Below are 15,983 nucleotides of genomic sequence, written 5' to 3'. Positions count from 1 at the left end.
TCATCATTTGCATAGCACATGGTGGGTTTTATTTTTATTTAGATGCTTCTTTATTAGTTGACACATAGCAGGTATGCAATTATGTATTTATTGAGTAAATGAGTGAATGAGTCCGAAATGGTGGTTAAAACCTGGGAAAGTAGCATGCTGTTAAGTAAATGAAGCATTGAATCGAGAGTGTTTTGAAGCCAAACAATGCCAAAGCCAGTTCTCAGCTTTACGATATTATTAGGGTAAATTCCTTCTCCTGAGGCTCCGTTTCCTCAGCTGTGAAACTAATATCTACCGTATGGAATTAATGTAAGAATTGACAAGATAATGAATGTGATCAGAACAGGAAATAGGTGGGGCACATGGCTGGATCCAAGTCGGTAGAGCAGACGACTCTGAATCTTGGGATCTGATTTCAGGGTCCTGAGTTCAAGCCCCAGGGTGGGGGTAGAGTTAAAAAAGAAAAAAGAACCAGAAATAGAAACATGGATGGACACTCCTACATATGCAACCCCATCTAAACCTCAAGAAGCACCAGCCTCAATGCTGCCTTCTCACGAGCTTCCTATGATGGGCCTGGTGTCACCACACTCAAATTCTTCTTAGTTTATTAGTTTTCCAGACACTTAACTCTTAATACTTTGACAAGGGTTTTTATTTGTTTTACATTTTGTCGTCTCAAAGTTTCATGACATCAGCCACCAGAATACACAAAATTAGGTTCTTTGCTTTATATAGACAGGAAAATAATAAACTCCATTAAAAGTTCACTTTGACCAAAGAGACAACCTCCGATGGAAAACCACACGCAGGAAGACCCAATATACATATATATATATATAATGTATAGATATTTATAGATATCTTATCTGAAAGAAGAAAAAAAAAATCCAAGATTTGCAGCGCTATCTACAGTTAAGAGGGATTAATTCTACCAGCTTTTCAAACAGTCACATTTGATATTCAAAGGAAGCACGTGAGTGAATAGAACTGGGGACAGACTAACACTCCACCAGGCTCTAGAGCAGTCTAGTAATGGCTTAAGATTCTAGAAGGGGGTGATATGTGCAGAAATGTGGATGCAGGTGTCCTCTCAGCCTCAGAGCACCCCACACGCAACTGTCCCCTCCCCAGCACTGCCTTTATCATTGCTCTTTTACTTGTTTTAGAGTTTGTGGCAATTGATTTAGGCTCCAAGACAAGTGGCTCCTGTTTCTGGGCCAGGAGATTCTCCCTGATGGTGCAGGTGGGTGGGATGTGTGTGGCTCAGTCCTGGGCTTCAGGTGAAAGGAGGGGACTGGGGTACCTGGAGAGCCTTTCTCCTCTGCCTGGACCTTGTTCTCTTTAGGAACCTCCACCTCCCACCCCAGGACCCAGCAAGCCCCAGCCCAAGCCACTCCAACAGTCCTGAGATGGTGATGTGGGCCTGCAGAAGTCTCACTACCTTAGACCATTTCTTTCCAGATAAAATCTCTTCTTGCTTAGTGATGCCCACATAAAATGTTGGCATAGCTTGACCAGAACTCTCCCTAACAACACCATGTTTCTGGTGGCCTTGGACACACTGCTGCTGATTGGGTTGTCCTCCATGGAACCTGGGGACAAAAGAGGGGGTCTGCTGGGAATCTCAGCCACCACTGTCTCTAGTCACATACTGGCTCCTGAAGGCAGACACCGTGAAGTTCTCAGGGGTGCATCCGACCTTCATGGGCTATCCCAGCATTTAAGTTCAGCCCCCAAGTCAGGTCCCTATGGAGATACAGGATCAGGTGACTTTCTACCTCAGGGCCTTGGCTCAGACATGGGACAGGGCCACGAGATGGTGGAGTGTGTGGGCTGGGACAGTCTGTGGGGTTCCTGCCTGTAAGGTCCTCTGTGTTTGGTCTTCCTGGGGCAGAGAAACCCTGTTCAGCCCCTGCCTGCCTGTCTGCCTGGGCCTACATCACCAGGCTAGCCCAGAGAGCACCAGGAAAACTGCTGCCTGGTCAGAGCGCCCCCTTGTGGCTATGGTTCAGATGATTGTCACATGTGCAAAAGACAGAAACAGATGTGCTTGGTGGGGGAGATGGGGAGAAAGGGGCCTGCAGAGCTCCAGGGCCCCTACCTCCTAGTGCTCCCCTGTGCTGTCTCCTGTCACCCCGGTGCCTGAGCTGGACCCCATGCTCCTGCTGTCCCAGCACACCACCTCAAAACCCCATCCCATCATCAAACCTGCCCTGTCCATGGGGGTCATCCCATGCTTTCTTCAGTCCAGGATATTACCCTGGATCCTGCCCAGAGAAGGAGTTGCACTCTTTCCTTAGCAGATCCCCTTCCTCCCTGAGCCCCGCCCAGACCGTGGGGAGTTGGAAGAGGGGCCTAAGTCAGCCAAGTTAACAAGGTGAGTGAGGTGGGGGTGGGGGTGGGGAGGAGCGAGCCTCTCAAACCATCTGGAGACCGTTCTGCTGCAGCATCTAGGATGAATCCCCTCACGTTTTTAACAAAAGAGAAGTGAACCCATTTCCTCCCCCGGCCTTCACAAAAATAAACTAAAGGGAAAATGAGCCGGCGCGAGGATGCCAGTGGGACGTCGATGCGGGCGGGGGCAGGTGGGTATCTCTGCCAGGCTAGGGGCTTCAACAGGACACCTCCATGGTGTGATTGACCTGGCCCAGCCCCTCGCTGCTCTCCGAGTGGGTGCAGGCCTGCGGGCGGCTGCCATCCACCGAACCGGCACTGGTGAGCGACGCGGTACGAGAGCGGGCGAGGCGGGTCATGCTGGCCGAGGGCACTGTGGGCAGAGATGGGAACGGGCATGAGGACTGGCAGGGGGGTCTGGGTGCCAGCAGGCAGGAGAAGGGTTGACACAAGCAAAGCGGCAAGACCCATTTTTCCAATGGCACAGAGGCCCCTCCCAAGCCAGGGCTCTGGCACCTACTCCATCAAGCCGGAGGCATGCAGCACCAGCGAGTGAATGAGCCAAAGAGGGGGGGACCGGGCACCCCGCAGAGGCCAGCGGGACCCAGCTCACAACAGCTGGCCAGAGCTATGGCCAGAATGGGGTCACTGCCCGGGTACCCCTGAGCTGTTACAGGGACGGGACAGAATTCCAGCGATGCCCCCGCCTCAAGAGGATGATGGGACAGGGGAGTGGGACTACTTCCGTGAAGAAGGACTAGGTGTGGTGGCCACAAACTGCCCTAAATCCAATTTCCGTCCTTAGTTGGAGTTTCACGAGCAAGACGCTCAGGGGCAAACTCCACCTCCCTGAACTCAGCTGGTCATTGGTCCAGCTGGGGCATGGTCAGACACCCTTGCACCCAGGGCCAGGCCTAGGCTTTACCTCTGAGAGGCTCTGGTTCCAAATGCCTGAGCTCTGAAAGCCACGTGGCCCATGGCCACCCAGAAGCCAGACCACTCTGAACCCCAGCCAATCTAGAGCCCTGACATGGGACACAGCCCACTAGGTCCAGGATCTGTGAAAAAGCACGACTCTTTTGGGCTTTAGGAGGCGAGCGGGACACAAGAAAGTTCCAAACCACAGCAAGATGAGGCCCGGCCGCAGCGCTGCACAGAGGAAAGAGCAGGGGGTCCTGGGGTGGGGATCCATGCATCAGGGGAGGGGCCACAGGGCTACCTGCTCCTCCACTCAGCCTTCGGTCCTTCAAGTATGCAACTAAGAGAGAAGACAGAGCCAGAGGGGTGGGGCAGGGTGGGGGGAGACACAGAACACGGGTGAAGAGCGTGATCCGGCAAGGCCAGGGTGTTGCGAGCGTCAGGAGAGAAGACAACAGGACAGGAACAGAGCGGGCTGGGGCAGGGCCAGAGCTTTAGGAAGCCCCCTCTTGCTCACCCACTGAAGCAGCAGCCCTGGAGGGAGCCCTGATCCCACGGTGGAGGCACTCATCCTGCGTCTCCAGCCTGGGCTGTGACCCTGAGGGGCTCTTGGTGACAGGGCTAGTGCCAGCACCCTCACCCTTCTTCCGGGCCCCAGTTCCCCCATGTACAGAATGGGGAGGCCTGCACAACCTCCTAAATCCTGCCCAGCTCTCAGGCTGCCTGGTGGCATTTTGCCTGGGGTCCTGAGAACATGTCCCAGCCCAATAAGCTTTGCTGGTCTACCCATCCCACAGATGCTCACGGGGCAGGCCCTGGGCTCAGGCCCAGCCACAGAGCTCCTGCTGTGGTTCGCTGTTGGCTTTGGCCTCTCTTTGCCCTACATCCCCACAAGAGGCTGGCAGGCTCCTGGGGGGCCAGAGGGATTTCCACTCCTGGCTGGGCCCCCAGTTTTCCCCCACGGGCCTGTCCTTCTAAGGAGGCACAAGCTCCAGAGGGTAAAGTCCAGGGGGGAAACAAATTCAGGGAGAAGAGTTTTGCTTCCAGCAGGAGAGCCAGGTATATGGGGGAAAGGGGAGGAATCAAGGAGATAAAAAGGGTGTGTGCATGTGCACGTGTGTATGTGATTTAGAGGTGCCCATGAGCAGTCTGGGGATACCATCCCTGCACAAGGGGCAGTCTGGAGAGGGGAGGAGAGTGGGCATAGCCACCCCTTGGCCCCTACTCCCTTGGGGTCTTCATATACGCAACCCCCAGCTTTGGCTGCCTTGTCTCTCTCCTAAAACCCAGGTGGCCTCACTTGCCTTCCTCACGCCCTAGATTCCAAGACCACTCTAATGTCCCTTGCACCATCCCACCACGTGTGACAAAAGCCCTTCTCAGGTGCCATAGGCCTGGCGGGGAGCTGGTGGTATATATGACTCACCTGTAGGCAGGCTTTCTGGGCAGGACTCAGCCCTGGGCTCTCGTCCTCCAGGGCTGGAGGAAGAGCCTTACCGCTCCAATGCTGCCAGGAGAGCACTGTCCCAAAGCCCCTCCAAGAGCAGAGGAGAGCCAGACACAGCCTAGGATCATCTACTTACAACGCAGGTGGAGATGCCCTAGAGGGTCCCCCGTCATGTGGGGAGCATGTGGGGAGTGGCACAGCATGTGGGCCCTGAGAACACAGAGCTCATATGCCCACAGGCTTAGTGCCACCTGCCACCGGGTGCCAAACCCACTTTGCTGCCTGCCCACCGGTCTCTAGGGCGGGGGCAGGGGGAGGTATACTTACTGTAGCCCATGCCTTGCAGGAAATATTTGAAAGCCTCAGTCAGCTTCCCTGGCTGCAGGACAGAGAGACAGTACATGCTCTGACTGGCTGCCTGGGATTAGGGGGAAAGGAGGCTTCTCCCACTTAGGCCAGGTAAGGGAAGGAGGGCCAAGAGTCTCACCTGTGTGACTTGGGGGAGCCCCCCAGAATCTGCCATCTGCAGGGAAGAGAAGGGGGTGAGCTGAGCGGGGGCCACCCCACACCCTGCCCAAGCCTAAACAGGCTGCGCTGACCCGACACGCTGTCCTGCTCCCGCCCTGGATGGGACCCCAGGCAGGCCCCTCCCTGAGGCTGGGCCCTTGGCTGAGGAGCTGGCCTATGGCTGGGGAAGAAGGCCTCACCTTCAGGAAGGTCGTGGTGGTTGGATCCAGTTTGGAGTTGCACTCCACCTAGGGACAAGGTCAGCAGAGTAAGGCAGCCCCAGCCCCCGGGGTATCAGGGGAGCCCCTGCCCCAGTTGCTAAGGCAGGTTCTATTCCCAGAGCTGAGAGGCTCTACTCGTGAGAAGGGTGTGCAGGGGGCAGACACGGGCTGGCACCGGGGCCCTGGCTGAGGCTGCCCCACGCCTGCCAGGCTGCCTTCTGAAAGTCAGGCCCCTGCAGATCAGGAAGCAGCGCCCCAAGGGACCTGAGATCCTTGGACTCCACTCATAACTGCTGGCCAGACGATGTCCTCACGGGGAGCCAGGGCCACCTTGGTGGCAGTGGCGGGCAAAGTGCCAGGGACCGCGGGTTCAGGCGGTGAGGTGAGGGAGGGTCAAGGCTCAGCAGGAGACTGAGGCCCCTACCCGAGTCCCCATGGCCACAGCAGCACACACCGCATTCCTCCAGGCCCTCAAGCACAGGGAGGGTGTGCTAGTTTCTGTCACACGGGGGGCCACCCTGGTACTCCTCACCCCAGGGACAGGGTGGCCATCAGGTGGTCTGGCCCCAGCTCCCTCCCGTCTCCACGCCTCCCTCACTCGAAGGGTGGGATTGTGCCAGGTGGTGATGCATCATGGCAAGATGGTGGGAGGTGGGGTGAGAAATCCAGCATCCAGCGCCTGGCCCTGCCAGCCAGAGGCCAGCGATCTCCGTACTCCCGCCTCCCACCCCCAGTCAGGACGCTGTCCCTCACTCACCACACCGTCCTCAGCAGGCGCGTTATCCCCGACCACCAGCATCACGGGGCAGCTGCAGACACAGAGGACAAGGGCTGTCTGGCCTGGGCGTGGTAGGCAGGGACAGGCTGGGGGGTGAGGGGCACTCACCGGAGTGTCTTGGCATTGGGTACTGTTCCAGGCCGGTTAATGTCCAGGTCTCTGCGGCTGCAGGGAGAGGCAGAGGTGGGCATCTCAGAACTGGATCTGAGGGGGTTGTGTGCCCCAGGCCTGCCCCTGTTGTATTCCAGCCTTACCTCATCCTCCCACAATGGCAATTATGGCCCAGCATCCCGGGCTGGTCCCAGAGTTGGGGTTTACGGTTATTGAGTTGTCTCAACTATGGAAAAGGCTCTCAGAGATCCCAGTTAGGGGTAAACAGGGAGGCAGGGACCTGCTCTGCACAAACAGGGGTCTTCAGGCCATGCCTCATACGTAACTTCTTCTCAGACCCTGCAATTCATGCCAGGTGGGCCCTGAAATTTGGCTCTCCCTCCCCCTTGAAGCACTCTGACATGCACCACCACCTGTGCGTGGGATTCCTGGGTCGTAGAGGAAGGCAGGGCCTAGCTTCTCATTCTCCACTGTTCCTCCAGCACCATGCACACGGCAGGTGCTTAATAAATATTTGTACGAGAAAAAGAAAGGAGGGAAGGCCAGTGGGCTCTAAGGAGCACAGCTTGAAAACCATGGAGTTCATCCAACCCCCCGTCCCCCTCCTACAGATGTCAGCCCTGAGGTTCAGGCTGGGGGCATTAGGGATGCTGCCCAGCTTCCCCCACTGCTCTTGGCCAGCCAGCAATGCCCTGGGGGAAAAGGCGTGGAAGAGCCCAGAAACCAGAGCTGGAAGCCCTACCCTACCCTCTGTCCTTCGAGGGGTGTGACCTTGGGCAAGAAGTAACTCTTTTCTTCTTGGTACAAGTTGTTCATCTACAAGCTTGGGAGAGCACGTCTCCTGCCTGCCTCCTTCCGTGACTGGTTGTACCCAGGGGACAGAGGGGGCACTCTTTGGCCTGGTGCTGCGGAGCTGGGCCCCAGGCTGCCCGCACCTGTTGTACATGTTCCAGAAGAGCTGCAGGTTGGCCTGGTTCACCACGTTCCCGATCTGCTGCCGGTAGCTCTGCACCAGCTCTGTGTTGCTCACCAGCTCCTCCTGGGCCCACGGGATAGATGGGGGAGGTGCACGGAGGGGAGCGACAGACAGGGGTGTGGTCTCAGACGGGCACAGGTGTCCCAGACAGTACCACCCTCGCCCCATTCCCAGCAAGTGAGGGAGGAGGCCTCCCACGTCTGTCTCAGGTGAGTAGAGTGAGACAGGTCAGATGCCTCATGACCCCAACCCAGATCCCCTCCTGGTAGAAGCCCCAGGCGCCCCTGGGAGTAGGCAGAACCAGGCCCTCCAGAGGCTCCCAAGGACCCCCAGTTCAGCCACCACTGCTGCTCCTGTGGGGGCCCCACCCCCTTACCTGGCTGAAGAGGTGGGATAGCACCGTGTCAGGTAAAGTGCTGGTCAGGCCGGAGAGCTGTGGGCCGGGGTGGAGGCCAGTGTGAGTGCCGCCCCTCACCACCACCACCCCCGTCTGCTAGGTGGACCATGCTCACCTTGGTGGCCGCCCAGTCGATCCAGCCTTTGCCGTTGGGGTCAATGTTCATCAGCACCAGCCCCTCCACCAGGTCAGGGAAGATAAGCTGCCATGAGAGGAAGACAGAGCTTGGGAGGCTGGCTAGTATGTAGGGAGCCCCAGCCTTCCCACCCGGCAAACGGGCTGTAAGATGCTGACTCTGCCTATCTCACAGGTGGTTGGGAGGGGCCGAGGAGGAGGAGGACGTGCTCTGGAAGGGCTTTGAGGAGCCACAGATGCCTCCACTGGCTACAGATGGAAACCTGCCTGCCCCCCACCCCACCCCTTCTGGCTGCCTCTGCTCACCCTCTACTCCATTCGGCACCTTTCAGTATTCTTTGATTGGTTTCGAATCTATGCCTATGTCACTGTTTTCCACCCCTTTTAACAGGTCTTTGAATCTGTTTGATCTGTTGTAAAACTGAGGATTAAACATCCGCAATAAAACCTTTTGTTTAGGGGCACCTGGCTGGCTCAGTTGGTTAAGCCTCTGACTGTGGCTCGGGTCATGATCTCATGGTTCCTGGGTTTGAGCCTCACATCAGGCTCTGTGCAGACAGCTGTCTCCCTCTCTCTCTGCCCCTCCCCCACTCACGCTGTCTCTCAAAAATAAAAAAATAAGACATTAAAAAAATTAAAAATTAAAAAATAAAACACTTTGTTTCTTTGCTTTCATAGAAAAAGAAGCTCTAGTGAAGTAAGAAACTGACCTTTCCAAAGCCTGTTTTGTGTTTGATGGTAAAAGAAATTCAAATGATCTGTTCAGGTGTTTGCCCACATTTAGGGGAAAATGGTCATATACATACGACTTTACTATCCTGTCAAGTTTATCTGGGGTGACAGGGAATATATATACATATATACTATAAGTATAGTTATATATACTATATATGGTAATATATATAACTATATATATAGTTTTATATATACTACTATATTACTATATATATAGTTTTATATATAGTTATAACGATATAGTTATATATATATAATATATATATATTATACATATATAATATATATATATATAATATATATATATATATATATATTATATATATATCTACTTGTTAGTAGTTAAGTGCTGAAATCCATACTGGAGTTGAAAATTCCTGGTCTTTTCTTTTGAAAAAAGAAACACTTTGAATCCTGAAAATTAAGTTTTTGTTTTCAGAGATGAAAAGCTTGTGGGCTCCTACCCAGCACAATGTTTCTGAAATGCAACTTCCTTTAAACCTTCCAAACTTAATGTAAGTGTAATTTTTGGTTAAGAAAGGACTTGTGTTTCAGGCAGCAACCTCTTTGACCTTGGCCATAGCAACTTTTTACTAGACACGTTTCCAGAGGTGAGGGAAACAAAAGCAAAAATGAACTACTGGGACTTCATCATGATAAAAAGCTTCTGCATGGAGAAGGAAACAACTAACAAAACTAAAAGGCAGCCTATGGAATGGGAGAAGATATTTGCAAATGACATCTCTGATAAAGGGTTAGTATCCAAAATCTATAAAGAACTTGTCAAACTCAACACCCAAAAAATAAATAATCCAGTTAAGAAATGGGCAGAAGACATGAACAGACATTTTTCCAAAGAAGACATCCAGATGCTAACAGACACATGAAAAGATGCTCAACATCACTCATAATCATGGAAATAAAAATCAAAACCACGATGAGATACCACCTCACACCTGTTAGAATGGCTAAAATTAACAACACAGGAAACAACAAATGTTGGCAAGGATGTGGAGAAAGGGGAACCCTCTTACACTGCTGGTGGGAATGCAAACTGGTACAGCCACTCTGGAAAACAGTATGGAGGTTCCTCAGAGAGTTAAAAATAGAACTACCCTAGGATCCAGCAATTGCACTACTAGGTATTTACCCAAAGGATGCAAAAACACAGATTCAAAGGGGCACATGCACACCAATATTTATAGCAGCACTATCCACAGTAGTCAAGCTATGGAAAAAGCCCAAATGTCCATTGACTGGACATGGATAAAGAAGATGTGGTATACGTACACAATGGAATATACTCAGCCATCAAAAAGAAAGAAATCTTGCCATGCAATGACATGGATGGAACTAGAAGGTATTATGCTAAGTGAAATAAGCCAGTCAGAGAAAGACAAATAGCATATGATTTCACTCATATGTGGAATTTAAGACACAAAACAGATGAACATAGAGGAAGGAAAAAAAGAGGGAAGGAAACCATAAGAGGCTTAACGATAGAGAACAAATAGGTTGATGGAGGGAGGTGGGCGGGGGATGGGCTAGATGGCGGATGGGTATTAAGGAGGGCATTTGTGATGAGCACTGGGTGTTGTATGTAAGTGATGAATCACTAAATTCTACACTTGGAACCAATTTTATCATCTATGTTAACTAACTAGAATTTAAATAAAAACTTGAAAAGAGGGGAAAAAAAGCCTTATGTTTAAATATCACCCTAATTACTGAATGAGTGATTAGGATAATCCTTACTTAGTGGCTAGAGCAGTTAGTTGTATGGTTTGCCGCTAAAAGAAACTTTGGCTGTGGATAATGGTAAGCAAGTAATAGTCTAGTCTTTTGAGGAAATGTATGGAAAAAGTAATCTCCCTCTTTTTTTATTTCCTTGCGTGAATAAAAGAAAACAAAGGGCTTTTCTGAGTGAAGAGGAAGTGGGGGGAGGGGAAGGAGAAGGAAGAAAGAGCAAATGTTCCTATGGTTGAAGGGTGGCCCCCTCCAGGAGACATCAGCCCTGGGGTGGGGGTGGAAGTAAGGAGACTCACTGCAAACTTGGCCAGCACATAAGCTCCGGCTCCTACTCCGATGCCAATCACGTACTTGAACCTGGTGGAAAGTGTGGCTGGTCACTCCAGGGCTCGGGGAGCTACTTCCCATGATTGCCATCAGGTGACTCTGATGGCCCCCCCAGCACAGGGACAGGGTAAGGGCAGAGACTCACCCAAAGTGCTGTACCACGCTGGGGAGCATGGCGGCCAGCTGCTCCATTGAGGGGAACTGGTACCTGCAGGCAGAGCAGGAGGTCAGGGCCAGGTGCTGCCTGGGGCACAGAGCTGGGAAACCTGGAGGGGGGCTCCCCGGTACCTACCCCTGGGGAAACTGTGACGCCCCCACCTGCTGACCAGGGGCATCCACGTGGCACACCACAAAGTGCTTGGTGATCTCCTGCATGTCCTCAAAGTTGAAGAAGGTGTTGAAGCACAGCTTGTCTGCAAAGACACACCTCTCAGCTGTGGCTCAGCAAAGGGGTAGGGAGGCCTGTGGCCCTGAGAGGGAGGGCAAGGCAGAGGTGGTCAGCCTCGTGGCCCAGCAGTGACACCAAGGCCCAAATGGCTAAGGGCACCAAGCTGAGGGTGAGTGGGGATCTCCGGGGCCCTGTGGGGAAGGAGGGGAGGCAGAGGAAGGCAGGATGAGGCTGGGGTGCACTCACGATTGAGGCCCACATCATGGTAGGTGAGGATGGCCGGGCGGTTCCCTTTGGGGGAGCCCCGGATCACCACGTGCAGAAGGCCGTAAGGCGTCTCGATGTCATGTTCCTGGAGGGGAAACGGTACCAGACACTCTGGGCAGCCCTCACTGCGGCTCATGGGCAGCCTGGGGGCTGTTGGGCCTGTGGTGGGGCCTCCACCTCCCAACAGGGGGGCATCTCATTCTCATCACCCCAAGCAGCCCCCAGGGAGAACAGAGCAGACGGAGCACTCCTTCCCAGAGGCGTCTGGCACAGGGACAGCATGAGCCAGTCTGCACGGGGAAGTTCTGCAGACTGGTGGGGTGGGCAGCCAGTGCCCAGGCCCTGCTGCCCTTAGCCCTGCAGAGTCCAGTGAAGCTCGTTTTCTCTGTCTCTCTACAGCCCCTCCAGGACAGTTCTGCCACCCTGGCCTGAGTCGCGACCTCACCATGTTCCTCTTCCATTCAGAAGGTGAATGGCCTCAACAGCCCTGCTTAGAATCTGCAGTAACCTTCCCCTTTCAGCCAAGCCCAGCCTCCAACCCCTGCACCTGACCCTGGCTCCCACCTCCACACTCTTACTCATGCTGTTCCTTCCACCTCGAATGCCCCTCCCCCAGATCCCCAAGGCCTCCCTTCCAACAGGGCATGGTTAGATGTGCACTCCCACCCCAAAGGCCTTCCAGTGACCACTGTAGGATCCTCCTGTGTTCATGCCCTTGGTTTTGTGGCTTGGGGTTATTAGTCCTTCAGGAAACAGGTGCTGGATGATGTAGGTTCAAGACCTCCTCTGTCCCTTACTGTGTGACTCTGAACAGGGTATATACCACTTCTCTGTGCCTCAGCCACCTCTTCCCGCGCATCTCACGGGGACCCAATGAGAACGGAAGAAGCTGATGTCTGTGGAGCATGTAGCACTTGCAGAAAAGGAGGCTGAAGTGCTCAGGCGTCCCTGAGCCTTAGGGAGGTGCCCTGCTGGCTGGTCCCTCTGCCAACTAGTCACTTGGGGCCACTCGAAGGACAGACTCTAAGAGGATCTGTCAGAGCTGAATTAACAGCCTTGCCCCGCACCAAGGGGATCCCTGTGAGTTGTTCCTTTGAGTTGGAGGCGAAGCTAAGGTCAAGGGCAGGAAAGGGACAACATGTGTGCCAGGTGCCATGCATGTTATGCATGCCTTTGCCCCTTTTACAGATGGAGGATGCTTAGGTTCAGAGAGATACCATGTTCCTGCCCCTGAGAGAAAAGGGGAGACTCAGGAGGCAGGAGACAGCTTCCTGGGGCCTGGTGTTCTTGGGTCAGGCCTCAGAGGACCACTGTTCAGGCCTGTGTCTCCAGTGGGGAATGACAAGGTGATGTAAACCCTATGGCCAAAGGCCACACCCTGGGAGCCACAATTCTGCTGTGAGGCCTTGTTAAAGAAACCTGATGTCCTCTAAGTGGTCCCAGGTCCACCACAGCCTCCCCACATCCTAGGCCTGTCCTCCCTCAGGGCCATGAAAACAAGGAACACTTCCTGCTCACTGACTCTGACCAGCCACTTCTCATGTGTCTTCTCATTTACTCCTCACAGGGACCCAAGCCCCAGAGGAGCAAACTGAAGTTTGGAAAGGAGAAATAACTTTCCCAAGGTCAAGTCCAGAGAAGGTACAGCAGGCCTTGCCAGGTGCCAGCCTCAGAGATCAGGGGTATGCAGTCAAGGCTCCACCCAATAGATTTGCAAGCAGGCAGTTTTCCAGAGCTGCCTGGCCCTGCTTGGTGGCCGTGGGGGGTGGGGTGGGGGGCAGGGAGGTATGCAGCATCCTCCACAGTCTCTTAGCTCTGAAGAGTAGGGGTTGGGGCAGGAGGGATGCACAGTGCTATGGAGGGAGGGTGGGGAAAGACTGGGAGGGTTGTGGGCAGGAGGGGCGCCCATCGCACAAGAGCTGCAATGCGCTTCCTGCGGGTGTGAAGGGTAGGTCCATGTGGGGTCGGCTCTAGCCCTGCCGGGTTCAAGTCTGGGCCCAGGGTGGCAATCTTCCACCCTCAGACCACCACCACCTCAGACTTCCACCCTCTGACTGCGCGTGAGGGGCGTCTACCCGCCCCCCAGCCCTGGTGTGACCGCAGCAACACCATCACCGGTGCCTGGGCAATGCTCTCCCAGCTAAGGCTTAACTGCCCGGGTGGGATGGGCTGTGGAGGGCAATGGCCCGGTTGCTGGGCCTCTGCGGCCCAATGACTTGGCTGAACCTTCCCCCGCCAATCCAGGAGCTCAGACCCAGCTCAGCCAGATGGAAGCCCAGTGTCCCCGCTCCTCCGGGTCCTGCACAAGAGGGGTGATCCAAGGGCCGCGGCCGGACCCACTAGGAGCCCCCAGCCCTCAGGGCCGAGCGCTCCCATTGGCTCCTGGTGACGTCAGAGCCCCCGCCTCCAGGTGGGCGCCCGCGAGGCACAGCTGCCGCAGCAGCAAGGGAGGGGGCTCTGACGTCCTCTCTCTGCCGTCCGACTCCTCTCTCCTGTGACCTTGAGGACTGGAGGGGGGTGCTCCCAGCCGGGTTTCAGCACACGGAGGGGGTGAAGGGCTGGGGGAGGGGCTAGTACAATTCATTCCATCAAACCGCATCAGGGATTCGGCCCCCCGGGTGCAGACCCGGGGTAGGCGCTGACATTGCTGCCTGGGTGCAGGGCACCCGGTGGTCTGTGGCACCTTCAGGGCAGGCCAGGCGTGGGGGGTGTAGTAGGTGTGCTCCTGCTTCTCCCTCCTGGAGGAAGGACAGCACCCCTGGGCACTGCTGCCCTGACCCCCGCCCCGCAGGCTCATGGCTCCAGCGTTGGCTTCCCCCACCCACCAAGTAAGACCTGCGACCCCCTCCTCGAGCTCTCCCCCGCAGGGACCTGGGCCTGAAGGCTCGGGTAGCACCTCCCCCAGACCTCCCCACCTCAGCCCGACTGGCGCGGCAGTTCCCTGGGGACCACGGAGGCGCTGCAAGCAACTCCTAAGGAAGGAAGAGGCTGTCTGTCCTTCGATTGTCACTTCAGTGAGGCGATCCGAACAACCAAGACAACCCTCGCAGGATCAGAAAGGTGGAGACCCCGACACGTGCAGCGAACACAGCCTGCCCCAGGGCTGAGATGGTCACAGGCGCGAGGCAGACGCCCACCGGGCACCTGCCAGACGGAGGGCACACCGCCAGGGGGATGTGCACGCGCTGGCACACCGGTCCACCCAGGCTTGCGGACAGGTCACAGCCCTTCCCCACAGACGCTGACTAGCAGCTAAACCCTAACTAACCCCTAATGCAGGCCAGGGTCACCAGGGAGACTAGAAACTGCTGGCCTTGCCTCAGTGACTCCCAAGGTGAGGCGACTGAAGGCAGATCCGCCGCCAGGGGCAGAGGGATGTCCCTTCCTCCCTGCCCACCTGGCCGCCCCCAGAGCCCTCACTCACCCCATCCCAGCACTCCGGCATCTTGCCGAGCGAGAAGGCGATCCGCCTCTACCAGGAAGGGCAAACAAAGGCCTGAGTCACCACGGTCCAAAGGGAGGGGGCAGTGAGAAGGGGAGACGGCGACGCTGTGATGGGGCGCCGCTCCCGGGCCATTTATAAGCAGAGGCTCGTGGCCTAGGCCGGCCCCACCTCCCTGCGGGGTTTCTGCGCAGCCACACGCTCCCCCCGCCCCCAGCCCCCGCTTCCAGATTGGCTGTCGGGAGACAAACCTGACTCTGATTGGCTTCCGAAGTCCTCTCTCACCGGCTCCTGCTCCTCCCCCTACTCCTTCCGCCCCCAGCAACACATCATCCTCGATGGTCCCTAGCCCCTACCTCCCGCCCCCCCACCTCCCGCGCGGGCACACACCAACAGCTGCAGCTGCACGAGGGGTCCTGGGAAGATGAGAGAAGAGACCACACATACAGGTGTGCCCTGTGTCAGGTACACAGGAGCTCTCATGAACACGGACACTAACGCGGGGCAGGGGAGGCCACACAGGCATGCCCAAGGCGGCCCCGCCCTTGTCCCATTCCCAGGGGGGCGGGGAGGGCCTGAGATGGCCCCGAGCCCAATCTCCGCATCAGAAAGGTCTGGATGACTTAACCTTGAAGGGACGGGGAAGTGACTGGCTGTCTGGGGCAACCTTCCTTCGTGACCCTGTTCCAGGGAATGCTCCTTCTCCACTCCCCAGGTTCTCCCCAGGTAGCCCTTATTCTGCCCACATGCACGCCTAGCACCTGCCCACAGTGCTGAAATGGGGGTTCTGGGCGCAGGGGGCCTGGGCAGATTGCAGAACCAGCAGGTATGGTGGGGACGCACCAGTCTTGCCCTCCCCACCCCCACCCTGCAGCAAGGGGCTGCCACCCCCACCCTGCAGCAAGGGGCTGGAGGCTACCAGGGAGAGGAGGGACTGGGGTCAGCCTGTCAAAGTGGACACGCCCACCTCCTGCAGACCCACCCACAACCAGTGTGGGGCTTGGCTCCCAGGTGGGGGGGGGGGGGGGGCCGCCAGGATGCAGAGGCCATCTCAGGCTCTCTGCCCGGTCCTGAACAGCAAGGACTTGGGTGGAGAGCTGGTTAGAGTCCTGCAAGTAGAGGAAACTGGGAAGGAGGAGGCAGAAGAGAGGAAATAGGTCAGGGAGGTGAGCAGAGGAGAGAGCCCAAGGACTGAGG

General features: G+C 55.6%; 1 protein-coding gene across 7 annotated transcripts in view; it reads right to left on the bottom strand.

Annotated features, from left to right (window-relative positions):
- Window positions 1-628: 628 nt before the first annotated feature.
- The window catches only part of NDRG4 (NDRG family member 4), a 79,179-nt gene continuing 63,824 nt past the window's right edge, over window positions 629-15,983 (bottom strand). For 4 of the 7 annotated variants that reach the window (XM_078438838.2, XM_060650636.3, XM_060650631.3 and 1 more), the window contains exons 4-17: window positions 11,324-11,429; window positions 10,982-11,102; window positions 10,835-10,897; window positions 10,659-10,719; window positions 7,859-7,945; window positions 7,723-7,779; window positions 7,306-7,409; window positions 6,368-6,424; window positions 6,239-6,290; window positions 5,461-5,508; window positions 5,241-5,276; window positions 5,081-5,132; window positions 3,608-3,646; window positions 629-2,761 (exon numbers count right to left, since the gene is read on the bottom strand). In XM_078438838.2, the coding sequence (XP_078294964.1) occupies window positions 2,607-2,761; window positions 3,608-3,646; window positions 5,081-5,132; window positions 5,241-5,276; window positions 5,461-5,508; window positions 6,239-6,290; window positions 6,368-6,424; window positions 7,306-7,409; window positions 7,723-7,779; window positions 7,859-7,945; window positions 10,659-10,719; window positions 10,835-10,897; window positions 10,982-11,102; window positions 11,324-11,429 (1,038 nt within the window). In that variant the 3' untranslated portion in view covers window positions 629-2,606. Of the gene's footprint in view, window positions 2,762-3,607; window positions 3,647-5,080; window positions 5,133-5,240; window positions 5,277-5,460; window positions 5,509-6,238; window positions 6,291-6,367; window positions 6,425-7,305; window positions 7,410-7,722; window positions 7,780-7,858; window positions 7,946-10,658; window positions 10,720-10,834; window positions 10,898-10,981; window positions 11,103-11,323; window positions 11,430-14,768; window positions 14,966-15,983 lie in introns of those variants that run through there. The other 3 variants (XM_060650634.3, XM_060650635.2, XM_060650632.3) reach the window with 3 other exon arrangements.

This window comes from Panthera onca, chromosome E2 (genome assembly GCF_046562875.1).
Source record: "Panthera onca isolate mPanOnc1 chromosome E2, mPanOnc1 haplotype 2, whole genome shotgun sequence".
Classification (NCBI taxonomy): domain Eukaryota; kingdom Metazoa; phylum Chordata; class Mammalia; order Carnivora; family Felidae; genus Panthera; species Panthera onca.
The sequence above is the reverse complement of the archived record's forward strand: the minus strand, read 5'-3'. Positions and strand labels throughout refer to the sequence as shown.